Raw genomic sequence first — 16,958 nt, forward strand, 5'->3', positions numbered from 1 at the left:
GACTAAATTTAGTTAGACTAAAAAGTTAGTCGACTAATTTTAGTTAGACTAAAAAGTTAGTCGACTAAATTTAGTGAGACTAAAAAGTTAGTCGACTAATTTTAGTTAGACTAAAAAGTTAGTTGGGTAATTTTAGTTACGGTTTTTTTAGTTAAGTTAGTTACAATTTTTAGTGTTGGTCACAACACTATTAAAATCTAACTCCAATATCTTTATTGATATTGTTGTACGATAATTCCTGCAACTTTATTGTTACTGTTGTATAGTAACTCCTGCAACTTTAGTTTTACTGTTGAATGATAATTCCTGCAACTTTATTGCTACTATTGTATGGTAATACCTGCAACTTTAATGTTACTGTTGTATGATAATTCCTGCAACATTATTATGTCCTTTCCTATAAATCTGTACAAGATATTTAAAAACTAAGAATAGAATTCAGCGGGAAGATTGTCTAGAAAACGTAATTATACGACGTGTAGATTATTAAACTAAATAAATTACTACTTCTAAAAGTTTACGCTTTAACAATAATAAATTACTACATATAATATATAAATTAATTATAAGTAAAACTTTCTTCAAATTTACCAAAAGTTATTCTTGAAAATATCTTTTGCAAATAGCGTTATTCAAAAAAATTAGCTTTTAGAAAACCCATTTATTTCAGTTCGAAGAAATGCAGCATACAATTAATTTTAAGTATATTTACAATAAATTTTTGAACAACATTTTCATGAGGCAAATGGTTTAGTATATAAACAGAGGAAAAATTATAAATATGATACAAATATAAAAGTTGAAAATTCTTTCAAAAGTAATTTGTAGAGAGAAAAAAAAAAAGTTAAGCAGATTTATCAAAAAAAGATCTCTGATTTATTTATATACCTGTCAAAATTATTTTTATAAAATAACAGAAGAAAAGAAGTTTAAAAAAAATATTTAAAAATTTTTAAAGCAAATAATATATATGAAAAAGAAAAAAAAAAAAAAACGATAACAATAAATAATATTATAATTATAGTTATTATTAGAAAATAACAAAAATGCAAATTTAATTTTACTCAGCCATCAGAATTTTTTCAAAAAAAAAATTTCTAATTTCAACCGAGACAAAAAAATGTCATATTTTATATCCTATACTATTCAATAATAAAAACTATATTCATGTGAAAATTTTAGGCTACGTCACTGAAGAATGTCTCTTTATGGGATCGTATTCCTAACTTTGTAAATCTTTATTCAATAATTTAAAAAATGATTTTATTGTCAACTCACATGTTGTGAGTTTTGCAGTTTTGAAATAACATCGTATAAGTTTTTGGCATCAAGAGCAAGAGCATGAGCTGCTGCAAGCATATTCTTTCTATTCTGCTGATCTACTGTTGTGTCAGCGTACTTCTGTGCAATTTTCATTCTATTAACCAATTCTGCCATATCAGAAGAGAGAACTTTTCGTGCCATCTCAATCTATTATAAATAACAAGAATCAATATATATGATATAAATCAGAGTCAGAAATACAGAGAATTTCTTTCGAAATAAAAATATTGTTCTTAATTTATGCACTACATAAGATATTTTATTTAACATTTAAAACGCAACACAAATAAATTTAGTAAATAAATTAATCAATAATTCTTAACTAGCGAACTCCTAGGCAGCGGCTCGTTTGTAAACAGCTAATAATTCTTGGATTATTACTTTAAGATATTATGGCATTACTTATTAAAGAAATAACGACGCGCTGTTTACACAAAAATTTAGGATTTTAGTATTTAAATAAAATACAAAATTAGGCTTATAACTACTTTTTAGTAATAATATTGAGCTAAGGAAAATAAGAAACATTGTTTTAACATCATAACCTAAATCAAAGATATCAATAGTAACACTTTTAACTGTTACTTTCATTTGTATGTTGACATAATATATATTATAGATTATTGATCGAAAAATATGTATTTCTTAATTATAATTCATCAAAAAGTTAAATGGAAATACTGAACTGTTAACATTTTTCACAAGTAACAAGACATGAGTGCATTTTACAAGATCTAAAAACAAGAGATAAGTGCATGTTGCCAGATCTAAAAACAAGACATAAGGCATGTTACCAGATCTAAAAACAGCCACTACACAAAAGCTACATCTTTATGCGACATCTTTTCACCTTTGACAGCGTAATAAAATAAAAAAATGTTTAGAAAAATTTAACTAAAACAAACAAAAATAAAAATAAAAAAAATTATAAAAACCAATATTTTAGAGCTAAAGGTCATTGTTTTGAAGATCACTTTAAAAGCCACTACCATGGTTTCCCCCTAACTTTAACGGAAAAGCCACGATCGTGACTCGCCGCACTTAAAGGGTTAATACCAAGTTTGAGATTTAAAAAAAAGTTTTCAGTAATATTTAGCCCAAAAAAGGTGCCTAGATGCCCTAAACTATACAAAGACATTGAGGGCTTTTTCCCTGTTAATACTTGAGCAATGCTAAATCAAAAAAAAAAAAAAATCCTTAGCTTGCTTTGTGGGCCTCCTTATTTGACCCACTTTAAACCCCTTAATACAGGCAGATATTAGGACACATCAAAAATTGCGTCTCAGGAAATTTAAAACTAAAAGTTTGTTAAACCACTCAAAATACTGTAAAACTTTTTGCAACACCGTTTTATAAATGGAATTGCGTACCACTTAAAAATTAAAATTTGAAATTATTTTATAAATAATGAAATGAAGTTGAAACTCTCCGTAAATATATAACTTTTTTATAAATAATCTCTTTTTATTAGTAAAAACAAGTTAAATGCATACTTTTTGTAAATAGAAAATTTGTACCTCTTTATAAGTAATTAAATTTACTTCAGCTAATAAATCACGTAAATTTAAACCAACCACCTAAAATGACAAAACTGTTAAAATGATCCTCGTAAAATACGAACAAAATACAATCAAGCACATTTTAACAAAAAGAAATAGCTTGAATGTTTTTTATAAAAAGAAATATATATACCTTTACTAAGTCTACAAACTCTTCAGGCTGGGCATGTTGGCTACCAGTATTTAGTTCAATGACTGATTTCACCACATTTGTTGTATGCAAATAAACCTTTTCTACATCTATATTTATATTTTGTTGAATGTGAGTAGTGGATTCTTCTAAAGAGGGAATTAACTCAGAAGTGTCAAGTGCAGTAGTAACATTTGGTGAAGGTCCTACAGAAGGTGTTACAATTTTACTGTTTCGAACAGAGGGTTTAAATGGTATAGCATATAAATCATGTTTCCCTGCGGTACTAACAATGGAAGCAGAGTTACTGAAGGTACTAGAGTTAGTCTTTGTATCAGACGATACTAAAGAATCTTGCAACTGATCATATGTTGAAACTCTAGGGTTTTCAACTTTTTGTTCACGAGCTAATGGTGATGGAACCTACAGAAATTTAGTTATAATAAATCATGTAAGTTAAAACAAAATGATGCAGTATTTAAAGCGGTTACTTTAGTAGTTATAAGATTAATAGTGGAAAAAAGAAAACAAAAATTTAAGATGAGTAGCCTCCCCTCCATACCAACGGATAGTCGTAGCAGCTACCCAACTTTAACATGATAAATAAAAAAGCAAAAAAACACTCAAACAAAAACAAAAAAAATTACAACTTTATTATAAAAAAAATGAACGCACATAGGTAGTCGATGTATTCTTTTCAAAATTATACAGTGGTATGCTTCTTCGTAACAGGGCTAGATAAAAAAATAGTAAAAAAATTTTCATTAGTTTTATATTTAATATACTCAAATACTTTCAAACGGATAATTAATGCAAAAACCAATAAAACTTACACGAACTTTTTTTTAGTTTTTGTTCTATCAAATCATTTACATATGCTTCTTTGTACAAATCATACCCAAGTTGATCAGAGTTATTTATAGATTTTCCATCATCTACCTAGAAGTACATTTTCAAAATTTAAAAACAATGAAGACGTAATAATTTATTATTCTTTAACATATAATTTCATTATTCAAAAAATAACAATAAATAAAACAAACCAGAGCTGTTTCTTTTTGTGATTGTTCATTTGTTGAAAAACTTTTGGTTTCTTCACTTTCTAACCACTCACGATCAGCTTCTGTTTGTTGTTTTTGCTCAAGAAGCTTTGTTTTAATTTTTTCATCCTCTTTAAGAGAACTAAAACCACTTTTGTCATCTGATTCTTGCTTTTGATTATCCTTTTAATCAAAATTATTTTATCAGTGAAAATAATAAAATAAACTCCTAAAAGCTTTTATAGACAATGTTATTAAATTAAATTTAGGAAGCTTGGAAAAACATAAATACAGATCAATCTTGTCAAGCTTGTGGATTCAATAGATTCCAATAACGATGTCAACCTATTACTAATTCTAAAAGCCACTCTACCAAGTAATAACTTTATTATTTTGCATAAAGCTGTTATTTTTTTTGGTATTGTAAATAATTTCTTAGACCCATTTTAAGCTAAAACTGTAAATTGCTCCTAAATTTTAGCAAAGTAATATCTACAAGTTTTGTTTAGAATATTTTGAAATAAAAAATTTATAAATATTATAAAGTTCTTTTTGCAGATTTATATTTGCTATGGTGAAAGCACAACTCTGTAAAGTTTTTAGTGTAGTGAAAAAAAATCTTAAACTTGTGCACTCTCTATATACAGCACCATAGAGGAAAGAATCAGGAAGAAAAGAAGGCATGTAAAGCATTTTTTTAAATATGTATTGATTTTATTAAAGAGTCATGAAAGGTGAGTCATCAAAATGGTCTTAAACCAAATCCTTCATAAAATGAAGAATTGAAAAAAAACTGTGCTATATTAACCTTAATTAAAATTTATCAAAATTTAATTCAAATTGCATCATAATTTATAAAATTTATTCAAATTTCATCATAATTTATCAAAAGCTATATAAATTTCATCATGAATTATCAAAATTTATTCAAATTTCACCATAATTTATCAAACAATTTCAAATTTAATCAAAAAATTTGTTAAAGTTCAAAAAATATTACTATATTAGGTGTGAACTCCCTCAATAATGGAAGTTAAAAAATTGTTATATTTTCTCAAGTCAAAAACATAATTTGATAAAATTTGAAATCTGACTATCAAATATTATTCAATCAAATTTTCTTTGTCAAAAAACCATTAGCCTTTATTAACTCAAAATAAGGTTGGGAGACTTCTTTTAGCTTGTGTTTTTAGTCTGTGCTTCAATGATTTTGATTTTCACATTTATTTCCATTATTGCTATTTGTATTAGTCAAACACATTCTCCATTGTAAAAAAAAAAAAAATTCAAATCAAATAAATATTTGTTTTTGCGGTACTTTAAAAAATATTTTATTCGCAATTAATCCCATAATAAATATATCTCATAGATGTTCACTAGAATTAAGGTCAAGACTTTGCTAAGGCCATTCCATTAATCAAATTTTTTTGGTTTTGAAAAGTCTTTCACAAGGGTTTAAGTGTACTTTTGGTCATTATCCTGCAAAAATATCCTACCTCATATAAATATGGAAACACATTAATCAACAAATTTCAAGTCAAAAACCAACAAGTAAACATGATTTATTGAAAATTATGAAACAAGAATGGGGAAAAATTGACATTAATGTCTTGAAAAATTGACTCAATGCCTTGTCGCTGTCAAGCAGTAATAAATGCTACGGGCTTCCCGACAAAGAATTAAAGCAATTTACTTAAAATTAAAGCATTTTCAATAAATAAAATGTTTAAAAAAAATCTGATTCAAATTTTTTTTTTCTGTCCAGATACTTTTGCCTGTGCATATTTCAATTAAATGAAATTTTCAGATTAGAGTGCTTAGATTTAGTAAAAATTAATTTGTTTTGAGATTTTTTTAATCAGTTTTTGACATTCCAGTGAAAATTTGGAAGAAATTGGACTTTTCATACAAAAGTTATCTCAAGTTATGTGCTTGCCTGGTAAGTTTTGCACATATCTACTATAGAGTGTTTAGATAAATTGTAACTCTATTTTTGTTACATTAACTTATATGACATCTTCAGAAAGAGAAGAAAAAAAAAAAAAATGAACAAAAAGATTGCTGCCCCATGCCAAACCTTCTGTTAATGTAGCGCCACATCGCCACATTAAATCTATTTAAATATATATATTCCCTATAAGATCGAACAAAACAAAGCGTAATGAAAAAATATATAAAAATAACAACAATTTTTGTGTATCAATAAAATAATTTTCATTTAGTATAAAATTGTAAAAAGTATTGTATTTTCAGTTGTACAATAAAATATGATATCGAAAGGGATCGATTTAGAGCAAAACAAAAGTGAAAATCATCGCACTGTCACGTTGGTTAGCATATACACTATTTAAAAATTGAATACCATCTGATTTAAACAATAGATTTGTAAGCAATGAAAAATATTGTTATAATTAGCTTGCTTGCGATACCCACACTTTGTATCATTATATATTACGGTTTATTTATTTTATAATAATTTGTTATACAATACAAATTTACGTTGTTTTTAAAAAGTTATTTACGTAAACACTTTTAAAATATTTGCGTTAAATTAGTTAGATTTTTTAATAGCTTAGTTACTATTGTTAATAATTTTTAATAGCTTAGTTACTATTGTCAGTTTTTTTAAACTGGAAAAATGCATGTTTCTCATAATGTAGAATCTTAAAATTAAAAATTAAATCAGCATGTCGTATGTGGATTTTACAATTAAAAGTAACTCAGTAAAAGTAACTTTGGAAATATTTTCTATAGGATGAAAAAGGCCAAACAGTGATGTGTAAATTGCCAAACTGCAAGAAGATTTTAAAAATTGGTGGTGGCTCAATAAAAGGACTTCATACACACATGTTGTTCGTGCATAATTTGAAGGTCGAAATTCTAACCAAACCTAATATTACCGGAGAATGCACTATAGATAAACCACCAAAAAAGAAATCTAAACCACTAACAGAATACTTTTCAATTTATGAAAGGGAAGATAAAACGCTTCATGCTACACTTGCTCGTTTAACAACTCTGACGGGCTTTCATTTAATGTGATTTATTCTTTAACAGACTTACGTGCCACTCTAACTGCTACGGGATTCAGAAATCTACCAACGCCAGTAAACACAATTTGTAATCATATAGTAGAGTACAGCAAAATAATAAGATTAGGTTTAGTTTATCAAAGTAAAGATTTTCTTTGTCTTTTGATGAATGGACGTCACATTGAAATTGTTGCTACATGAATATTAACGTTTATGGACAAAACTCTCAGTTCTGGAGTTTAGGTTTAGTGCGAATAACTGGTTCAATACCAGCAGAAAAGTGCATTGAACTATTAGAAAGAAACTTAAAGACCATAGTCTTGATTTACACAGCGACATTATGGCTATAATGACTGACGGAGCTAAGGTTATAAAAAAAGTTGTCAGGTTGCTGCCTGCTAACCAACATTTATGTTTTGCCCAAGACATACAACTTGCTGTAATTGATGTTCTTTATAAAAAGAGAGAACTCGATGCAAATCAACCAGATTTTAACAATAAATTTTCTGACAGTGAATTTCATCCGAGAATGAGGACATTTGTTGAACTATAATCATGAGAATGTAAGACCTAAAATTGAACTAAATGAAGTTCATTATGGGCCATTCATTAAAAAAGTACGCTAACTAATACTAAAATTTAGACGATCACCTACCAAGAATGACATCTTACAAAAATATATTAAGGCTGAATTTGGAAAACAACTGTCTTTAATAATGGACTGCAAGACATGGTGGAGCAGCCTTCTGTTAATGCTTAAACGATTTTACAAAGTAAAAAATTGTATACAGAAATCATTAATTGATATTTACCCAGTGCAAGATAATTCTATAGCTCTGTCACATGATGAAGTGACAATATTATCAGATTATTACAACTTTAGTTCCCATTAAAGCAACGGTTGAAGCAATATGTCGTCGAGATTCTAACCTATTTACAGCCAACATTGCTACTAATTTCAATTTCAAACTATGGACGCGTTATGCTTCCTGAAGTCGCATTTCGAAGTACAAAAAACATAATATATCTCCTTATTTCTAATATAATTTTTTAACATTAATTAACATGTGAAATTTAATTAACATTAAACTAAATTCATTTAATAAATATATTTTTAGTTAAATGTACTGTTTTTATTCTATTTAATGCTTTATAAATAGATGTTGTATCTGTTTTTCAATCCCGGGATTACATACATATTACATATACATATACATATATGTATATATATATATATACATTTATGTATATATACATACATACATACATATATATATACATACACATATATATATATATATATATATATATATATATATATATATATATATATATATATATATATATATATATATTTATATATATTTATATATATATATATACATATATTTAAATTAAATGCTAATGGCCACCTCATAGAGACAATAAAAAAACATACAAATTTTTTAAAAATAGCAATCTTTCTCTATATGTAACAGGAAAGTTGTGAACTTCCTTGATGTGACAATTAACCTCTATGACCAATCTTTTAGACAATTTTGTAAACAAATGATGAACTAAGTTATATACCAAAATTATTTCTACCAAAATTATTACAAAGCGGTATAAAAACAGTACCGTCTAAGGAAGTATGGAGGTTTTTTACAAAAACAAAACAACAAACAACAAAAAAAACAGTTGTTTTGTTTTGTTGTTTTGTTTTGACGACGGAGCACACTCCAGGGTAACTTTGTATTTTAACGGGTTTTTTTGTATAGGCAACCCAGTGAGTTCAAGAACTGTAAGACATCAATTGCTAGTAGATTTTCCCTTGTCATCGTACAGACCTGCCAATTAAGCAAAGCTCATCAAGAAGAATGTTAAACACAGATTGACATTCTTTCAAAAGTACTAGGACTAGTCTGCAGAAAATTGGAAGAATGTTATGTTCTCTGATGAATCGACTTTCAGCCAGTTTTCTTCATTTGTACAACATGTCCGGTGCCCTGCTAATCAGAGATTTAACACCAGATCCATCATCTCCACTGTAAAACAGATGCCCACTATGATGGTCTGGGGCAGTTTCTGTGGTCAAGGCATGGGTGGCATATGATTTATGCCTAAAAATACTGTGATTACTGGGCAGGTTTAAAATCATCTTATTAGAAATATGCAAAAACAAAATACCATTACATTGCAACATAATGGTTAACCATGTCACTGTACAGCTGCAGTATCCACATGGAAGATGAATGGCAAAGATAAAAACTAAAAAAAGCCTTTCGTGACAGGTCACCTGTCACAAAAGGCTTAATCAAATAAGCTGATATTTTTACCTTATGTGTATATCAACACAATTCAAAATACAAACCACAAAAATTGTAAAATTTAACAATTAATTAATTTTTTTTTTTTTTTTGCTTTTATGCAAAAGTTTAGAAACAACTGAATTTTGATTATTGTTTATTTTAAAAAAGTTGAAATTTTTACTAAAACTTAAAATATTTTTCAATAAAATAATTTTATTTAATATTTAGTGGCATTCATTTGCCTTAAAGCATTAGAGCATCAGACCGACGAGTCATTGAATCAACTAAACTAATGAGAACATCATGAGGAATGTTATACAAACATTTTTGAATCAAAGCAAATAAATGCTTTTTGTCATTTTCTATTAACTCCCTGTACATCAACAGACAATTAATTGCTAGAAAATTAAAGATGCTTAATAAAATTGTGTTTTGAGATCGAGAATGAGTTTTGGTTGATGAAACTAGAGACAATAGCTCCTTTGAGTAAACCTTATCTCGAGGAGAGCATCTTACAAAAAGTCAGCCCAAATATGATAACAGTTTTTCATACAGGGACAAATAGGAGATTTATAAAGGTAGAGGAGGAAATCAGTAAAAAGGAAATAGCAAGCGCAATCTTTATCTAAACATTAGTAATTTATGACAAGCCTCTCTTTTTCTACACATTTATCTCTTTATCTTACCAGATGCTAACTTTGCAATGGATTATGGTTTCCATGAGAGGTCAGTAATGAATGATAAACTGAGATAACATAAAGTAGAGGACAGCAAGAGTTTTAACATCATTCAATATAGGAATATTATTTATATTGTAATAAATATTAGCAGTAAATAGATGAGTTTTGTTTGGGTGAAAATTGAGTGAGAGTACTGTGACTTGTCAATATTGTTGTCAATTGGACAACAATATTGCAATAGTTGTTTGCAGTAAAAAGTTAAAGTTAAAATTCAGAAACCAATGCAAGCCCCCAAGCTGTTGCAGAAGAAAGATCAGGTTGTTCTATATGGTATAAGAAATTATTTCAAATAATTAATGTTAAGAGGTTATTATTTGTTAAGAAGTTATTATTTGTTAAAATCTTTTAAAAGTAAAAGGCAACTTTCTTAGATGAAACTGTTTATAGTTTGCACTGCAACATTTTTGTTTCTTTGATTTTGCGGGTTTTAACATTTCACAGGTTTTTTTAAAACCATAACAGAACGTATATCACTAACAGAAGCTTTTATAAAACAAAAGCTTATAAAGCAAGAAACAGAAAAGCATTTTTGAAAAATGAAAGAAAGAAAAGTTATCAAAGGACAATTATTATTATCAAGAAAAAAAAACAAGCATAAAAATCAGGCAAAGCTTCGCAACCAAAGCTTAAGAATGAAAACTTAAATTCTCTACTAACATTTTAAACTTTAACAAGTTTAAAAATTTCAACAGTTTAAATTTTCCGCCAAAATCAGTTGTAATAAAATATGACAACAACGATAAAACAAAATACGCCACTACTAATTACTTATGTGAAATGTTTGACCTCTATTGCATTAATTATATAAAAAAGTCATATTTTGGAGTGATGATCCTTGTACTCAATTCAAAAATAGATACATGACCAAATTCATGCAACATTGCTGTGAAGTATTATTTTCAAAGTTTAGAGTGGAACTTTTTTGCTACCTGTGACGGTAAAGAAGCAGTAGATGGAGCAGGAGGATCATTGAAGCGATTTGTTTGGAATAGTATAAAACCTTGTGAAGTGGTTGTCTTAAACACTAAAGACTTACTCTTTTATTGATTAGCCTAACTTATGTTAGGCTAATCAACACAAATAATATTAGTCTAAGTTGGGCCTTTACGTAAAGGCCCAACTTAACCACTTTGGCTTCTTCTACTTGATCAGTTGTAATTACAGCTGATCAAATAGAAGAAGCCAAAGTTGTCAAAAATATCGCCAAAATGCATTTCTGGCAAGAAAAAATGGAAAGCTTTTGGTATCAAAATTATCTATAATGTAATGGACTTATAAAGCAATTTTAAAATCAATATTTTTATTTTTCTAAAATAACAATTTTTTTAACCTATGCTGGGAACTGGTAGCATTAATGTCATTAACCATTAAATATCTAATAAAGTAAAAATAAATATAACAGGCAGCGTGTGGTTGCCTACTCCAAATAAAACAAACCCAGTATTGAAAAACCTTTGATAATATTATTTTGCATATTTGTAATAATGTTAAGTGCACATTTTTAACATAATTTACATGGTTTGTGTAATGTAATGGACTTGTAAAGTCATCTTTTTTTTTACATCATTGTAAACTTAACTTGTAAACTCATCTTGTATTTTACATCATCAATCGTTCATCTTTTTTTTTACATCATTGATTGCACCATTTATTACCTATTGTTTTTCAATATTTTCTTTTTTGTTATGACTGTTATGCATAATGACGATTGTAACGATAAAAAATTAAATCTATGTAGAGTTATTTTTTGAAAAAATTTTAAGACTATAAGTTTAACTTTTGCATAATTATATGATAGTATTTCACATTTCTAGAAAGTTTTAGCTCATTTCCATTTTTGGCTTATTTTTAAAAGCTTAAAATGCGTTAAATGTTACAACCATCACTCATGCAGAATTGTCAATATATATATATATATATATATATATATATATATATATATATATATATATATATATATATATATATATATATATATTAAATAATAAAATCCAATAAAATATACAATAATAATGTATGAATGTATGATAACACAGATATGTTATTTTTTAGAAGTCAACTTACTTTTGCATGTGATCTAGGATTACACCATGACATCCTTTGTATGTTAAATGGACTCTGATTTTTTGTATAAGGTCTTGGTAATGTACTGGTACCAATCATATCAGAACTTGCTAATGAATTCATTGTTCTTGTTAAGCGTGGTAAAGTTACAGCCTCAGTACCTAGAAGGTGTGATAAAGGAAGTTAATTACGAAAAAAACAAAACCAAAAATACATAAATTATTTACATTCAAAATTGAAATTCAATTTCATAATTAACAAACATAAGTTTTAATGTTTTCTTTGTGATTAAGGGACTGTTTATATTAGGCAGACAAGCCCGTTAACCGGGCTCACTTAAACAAGATCCCGCCATGTTTAACATTTACCTATAAAAATGAAACTTATTTACATGACAAATAGTCAAGATAACTGATATTTCACTTAACTTCAGTGGGTCCTACTTAGGTGAGACAACTTTTTTTTCCATATAAACACAAACAAGTATACCAGCCCTGCTCATGAATGTAGCTGACTGGATAAAATAAAAAACGAAATTTCTTTTATGCAATCAAAGACATTCTTGATTGTCCTGTTAATATTCTTTTAGTCAGCCTGGTTAACTGGGCCAGTCCAATTTATATAAACAGCCCTACGACAGTTAACTTTCAGTCATCTTTTATTTGACAAATCTTTTTTCTATTCGATGACAAAATTTTAAATCTTACACAGTCATAACATTTTATGCTAAAAGACTTCGATATTTCAATAAATATTGAAGTGTTTCTTTAGAACCTAGAGTCTAGTCTCTTTTTTTGTCCAAAATATCTTTATTTGAAACCTGTATAAACATTAAAGTATCAGTTTGCCAAATGCTATATCTTTATAATGAATATTCTTAAATACTAACAAACAAACAAAAAAGACACACTAACCAGTTTTGGTCAGTAGGCATGCGATCTTTATATGACCACGTATAAAATACTTTGTTCAATAAAGTAAGACAACTTTTTAAACAACAATAGCCTTTTTAATTAACTTTATATAAAGAATCATTAAAATTAATACACTTAAAAATATGAAAAATTTTGTTGAAAAAAAAATTAGTTAATGAATATTAATTTTTTATCTTAAAAAACTTTCTTTTTTTTAAATGTAGAAGTATTTCCTATCCTGTATTTGTATGGAAACTTACTATACTTAAATAAGTAAAAAGAACAACTATAATTTAAATCAAATTTATGTAAACAATCATTCAAACAATCAAAGTTGTTACTTTTTTCATAAGCATTTTCCATAATATAATAAAAACATTTGCAAATATAAAAAACTCAAAGTTTTTATTTCAATCTTAATTAAAAACTTGATTAAAAAAAATCTTAGTGTTTCTTTTGTTTTAGGTTTTTGTTTTTGTTGTTTATATGTTTATTATTTGTCTTTTATTTTTTATTTATTTTCTCTTACATTTAGTCTAGATATGTTTTTTCAGTGTATTATTCAAATATTCAAAATTTAAAAATATGTTAAAAGCCGTGGTCAAATTGTCAAAACAAAGTATTATGGTTATATACTAGTACCGCCTTCAACTTGTTTCTCCGCGCAGCAGCCATGTTCGTTGAGGTTCGTGTTTCGGAGTTATAGAGTTGAGAGAGGGTTATAACCACTATTAAGTAGCCTCCTCATCTGTAGTGGCCTTCTAGGCCTTGAGGAGGTGAATAACAACACACAAAAAATATATAAAGATGTGCTATCGCACGCCTTCTTGACCAAGACTGCACTAACATGCATTATAAGGTATTAAAAATACCTGTAAACCGTGGCTCAATATTTGCTGTTGGTCTTGCAGGCTAATAAAAGCGAAAAAAACTTTATAAAAAGTGTAAAGTATATAATAAAGGTACTAAAGATACAAAAATGAAATAAAAACAAAAATGAAACTAAAATATATATATTTTTTTTTTATAGAAATTTTCATCATTTATTTTTATTTTTTATTTTTAACATTTTTTAAATATTTACTATTAATTTTAAAGCCTCCCTATAAAAAAAAAAAAAAGTAAACAAATAAACAAACTAAAAAGTAAATATTATTTCACATTTTAATAACTATTCTATACTTCTCAGAATGAAAAATATTTTTTGTTAAAAGGAATTTTTTAAAACAACATTTTGTTTATCAGCTTATAAACATGGATTAACTACAATTCAATATAACAAACCTGACAACATTTTAATTCTTAACATATTTTAAAAAAATCAAAAATCTTTGCAAAACTCTTTTTTCGACATAATATTTTTTTAACATAATTAATGTTATATCAACTATACACTAACATAAATTATGTTATATCAACTATACACTTTAAAAAATTTCTTCTATATGGTAGGATGTGCAATATGTCCGAAGTAAGGTATAATTTTCAATTTGTTAAGGTAGAAAATCAATTGTCATTTTTTAATCAAATTGGTATAATTTTCTACTTTATAAGGTATATACCTACCTACCCTAAGGTATAAATTTTTACTTTAATTTTTAAAAGTGTATTGAAAAAAAATGCAGAAGCTCTCTAGACTAATATAGTCTAGGGGGGGCTATTCTTTTTATTTTCTAGAGTGTTTCCTCAACTTCATATGCATCAATGTTTAAGTGTTTGAAGTTTTAAAACTACTACAAATAGCTTCACATAAAATAAATATTTGTTATAAAAAATCATTGATTAAGTTAAAGCTTAATTTAGCTTTGCATACTTTACATATTTTTTTTATTTTTATATATATATATGTATTATATTATACTATATATGTATTATACTATATATATGTATTATATTTTTATATATATGTATATTATTTGCATACTTTACTTTATTTTAATTAGAAATAAATATTCAAACAATAATAGATAAAAGCAACATACCACATTTATTTTTTTAACCAAAATATCATGATCAATTCTCATCATTTTTTCTTTTTTGTTGTTCATTCATACAAATTCATCATAGTAGAAAATATTATTTGAATATTTTAGCGATGAAAATTTCCAGAAATTTTCTAGGAAAATTTGCTCAAAATTTCCAGAAATTTTCAAAAAATTTTATTTCAATAAGCTTATATACTTTTATAAAAATCATTATTTCAAAAATATCCATTTGATCAATGTAATATTTAGGTATTCTTTAAATATTTGAACCAAAAACAAAAAATAATAAAAAGCCACAAGCAAAAAATAAACATTTTTTCATCAAACTATCGTTTGTGGTTTATCAACCAGCAAAATTTTATAATCAAGTTTATCAATTTCAAATTTCATGCATTTGTTAAAATGCTTTGAAAATGCATGCTTTTCCACTGCCTGTCAAATTTTATAAAATTTTCTCCCATATCTACAAAAAATAATATATTTTCAAAAACTTTTATTTGAAAATTCTTTTGTTTGAAAATTTCTAAAATATTTGGCAAAATTTCTAATTGAAAATTTCTCTGAAACTTTCATCAAAAGATTATATAGACACTATAATGGCCTCATTTAAAGCATGTACGCGAAATAAATGTGAAAGAATACATTTTTTTTAGTGGTTGTATGAATATAAATTTAAATGCATTTGTAACGGGTGGTGCATAAAGAATGAGACAAATTTCATATCAATTTTTAAGTAGATACTAAAAAAATTATCAGTTCATTTTATATATTGATTTAATAAAGAAATAAAACTCTTTAATATTAAAAATGTTTATTTAAAATTAAGCCACCTTGATTTTGTTCAATAGCAAAAACTTGAGACCTGAAACTATCAATCGAATCTTGGATATTTTTCAAGGGTATTTCTTTAACAACTTCTTTTATTTTTTTAACAAGCTCAATCTTGTTACTAAAAGATTTCGATTTCAAACGATCCTCCACTTCATTCCAAAAAAAAATAATCTAAGGAATTAAGGTCTGGTGAGTTCGGCAGCCAGATTTTAGGTTTAGGAATGTTTTCAATGCCCATCAGCTTAAGGTTTTCGATAGTTTGTTTGCTTGTGTGTGACGTGGCGCCATCTTGTTGATAGATAAAATTATCTAATTAGTTGAATTTCTTTTTGTTTAATGATTGGTATGGCATTTTTTATGTAAAAATCAGAATTAAAACTCATATTGTCTGGTTTAACTACTATTTTGGTTGGTCCATTAAAAGTGAGTCCACACCACACCATGACTTTAAAAGTAAATTTATGTACTGGATGAAGGCCAATGCCTTCATTAGCAGCTTGTCTTGATTTAGCATAAATTCTGTTATTTTGACTAAAAAAATTATCAGATCATTTTATATATTTCTGATCTTGATTGAATATCTTCTCATCTGAAAATAGGATTTTTCGGCAAGTCGGTTTAGTAAACCGATTTCTTATCCAATGAGAAAATTACTTTCTTTATTCGATATGAGCTGTGGTTAATGCAGGAACACAAATTTTTTTGTACGCTTTCAATTTGAACTCCTCGTTAACTATTCTACAAACAGTTCGAGATGAACAACTTGCTTCTCTGGCATTTTTTCTAACTGACTTTTTTTTTCTTGTTAGATACAAGATTTTACCTCATTTTTGCAATGAATTGTTTTGTTCGAATGCTCCTTGGCCTACCAGGCAAGGTTTTGGCTGAGATTCCAGATTTAAGTATACGATTAACCCATCTGTACACTGTTGCCCTAGATGTTTATGTTTGTAATAAACTGTAGATTTTTTGAGCCTTGAAACCTTGCTCTAGCCAAGATTTAATCATATTTTGGAAGATTAGATTTAGGGTCATTATTTTAACAAATTCTT

General features: G+C 26.9%; 1 protein-coding gene across 2 annotated transcripts in view; it reads right to left on the minus strand.

Moving 5' to 3' along the window:
* Nucleotides 1–646: 646 nt before the first annotated feature.
* LOC100192269 (focal adhesion kinase 1) overlaps nt 647–16,958 on the minus strand; it is a 124,096-nt gene continuing 107,784 nt past the window's right edge. The window contains exons 20-27 of one of the 2 annotated variants that reach the window (XM_065814387.1): nt 13,963–14,002; nt 12,177–12,337; nt 4,056–4,235; nt 3,846–3,951; nt 3,688–3,746; nt 3,016–3,435; nt 2,841–2,900; nt 647–1,470 (exon numbers count right to left, since the gene is read on the minus strand). In XM_065814387.1, the coding sequence (XP_065670459.1) occupies nt 1,270–1,470; nt 2,841–2,900; nt 3,016–3,435; nt 3,688–3,746; nt 3,846–3,951; nt 4,056–4,235; nt 12,177–12,337; nt 13,963–14,002 (1,227 nt within the window). In that variant the 3' untranslated portion in view covers nt 647–1,269. The remainder of the gene's footprint in view (nt 1,471–2,840; nt 2,901–3,015; nt 3,436–3,687; nt 3,747–3,845; nt 3,952–4,055; nt 4,236–12,176; nt 12,338–13,962; nt 14,003–16,958) is intronic. The other variant, XM_065814388.1, reaches the window with a different exon arrangement.

Source organism: Hydra vulgaris, chromosome 12 (assembly GCF_038396675.1).
Source record: "Hydra vulgaris chromosome 12, alternate assembly HydraT2T_AEP".
Classification (NCBI taxonomy): Eukaryota; Metazoa; Cnidaria; class Hydrozoa; order Anthoathecata; family Hydridae; genus Hydra; species Hydra vulgaris.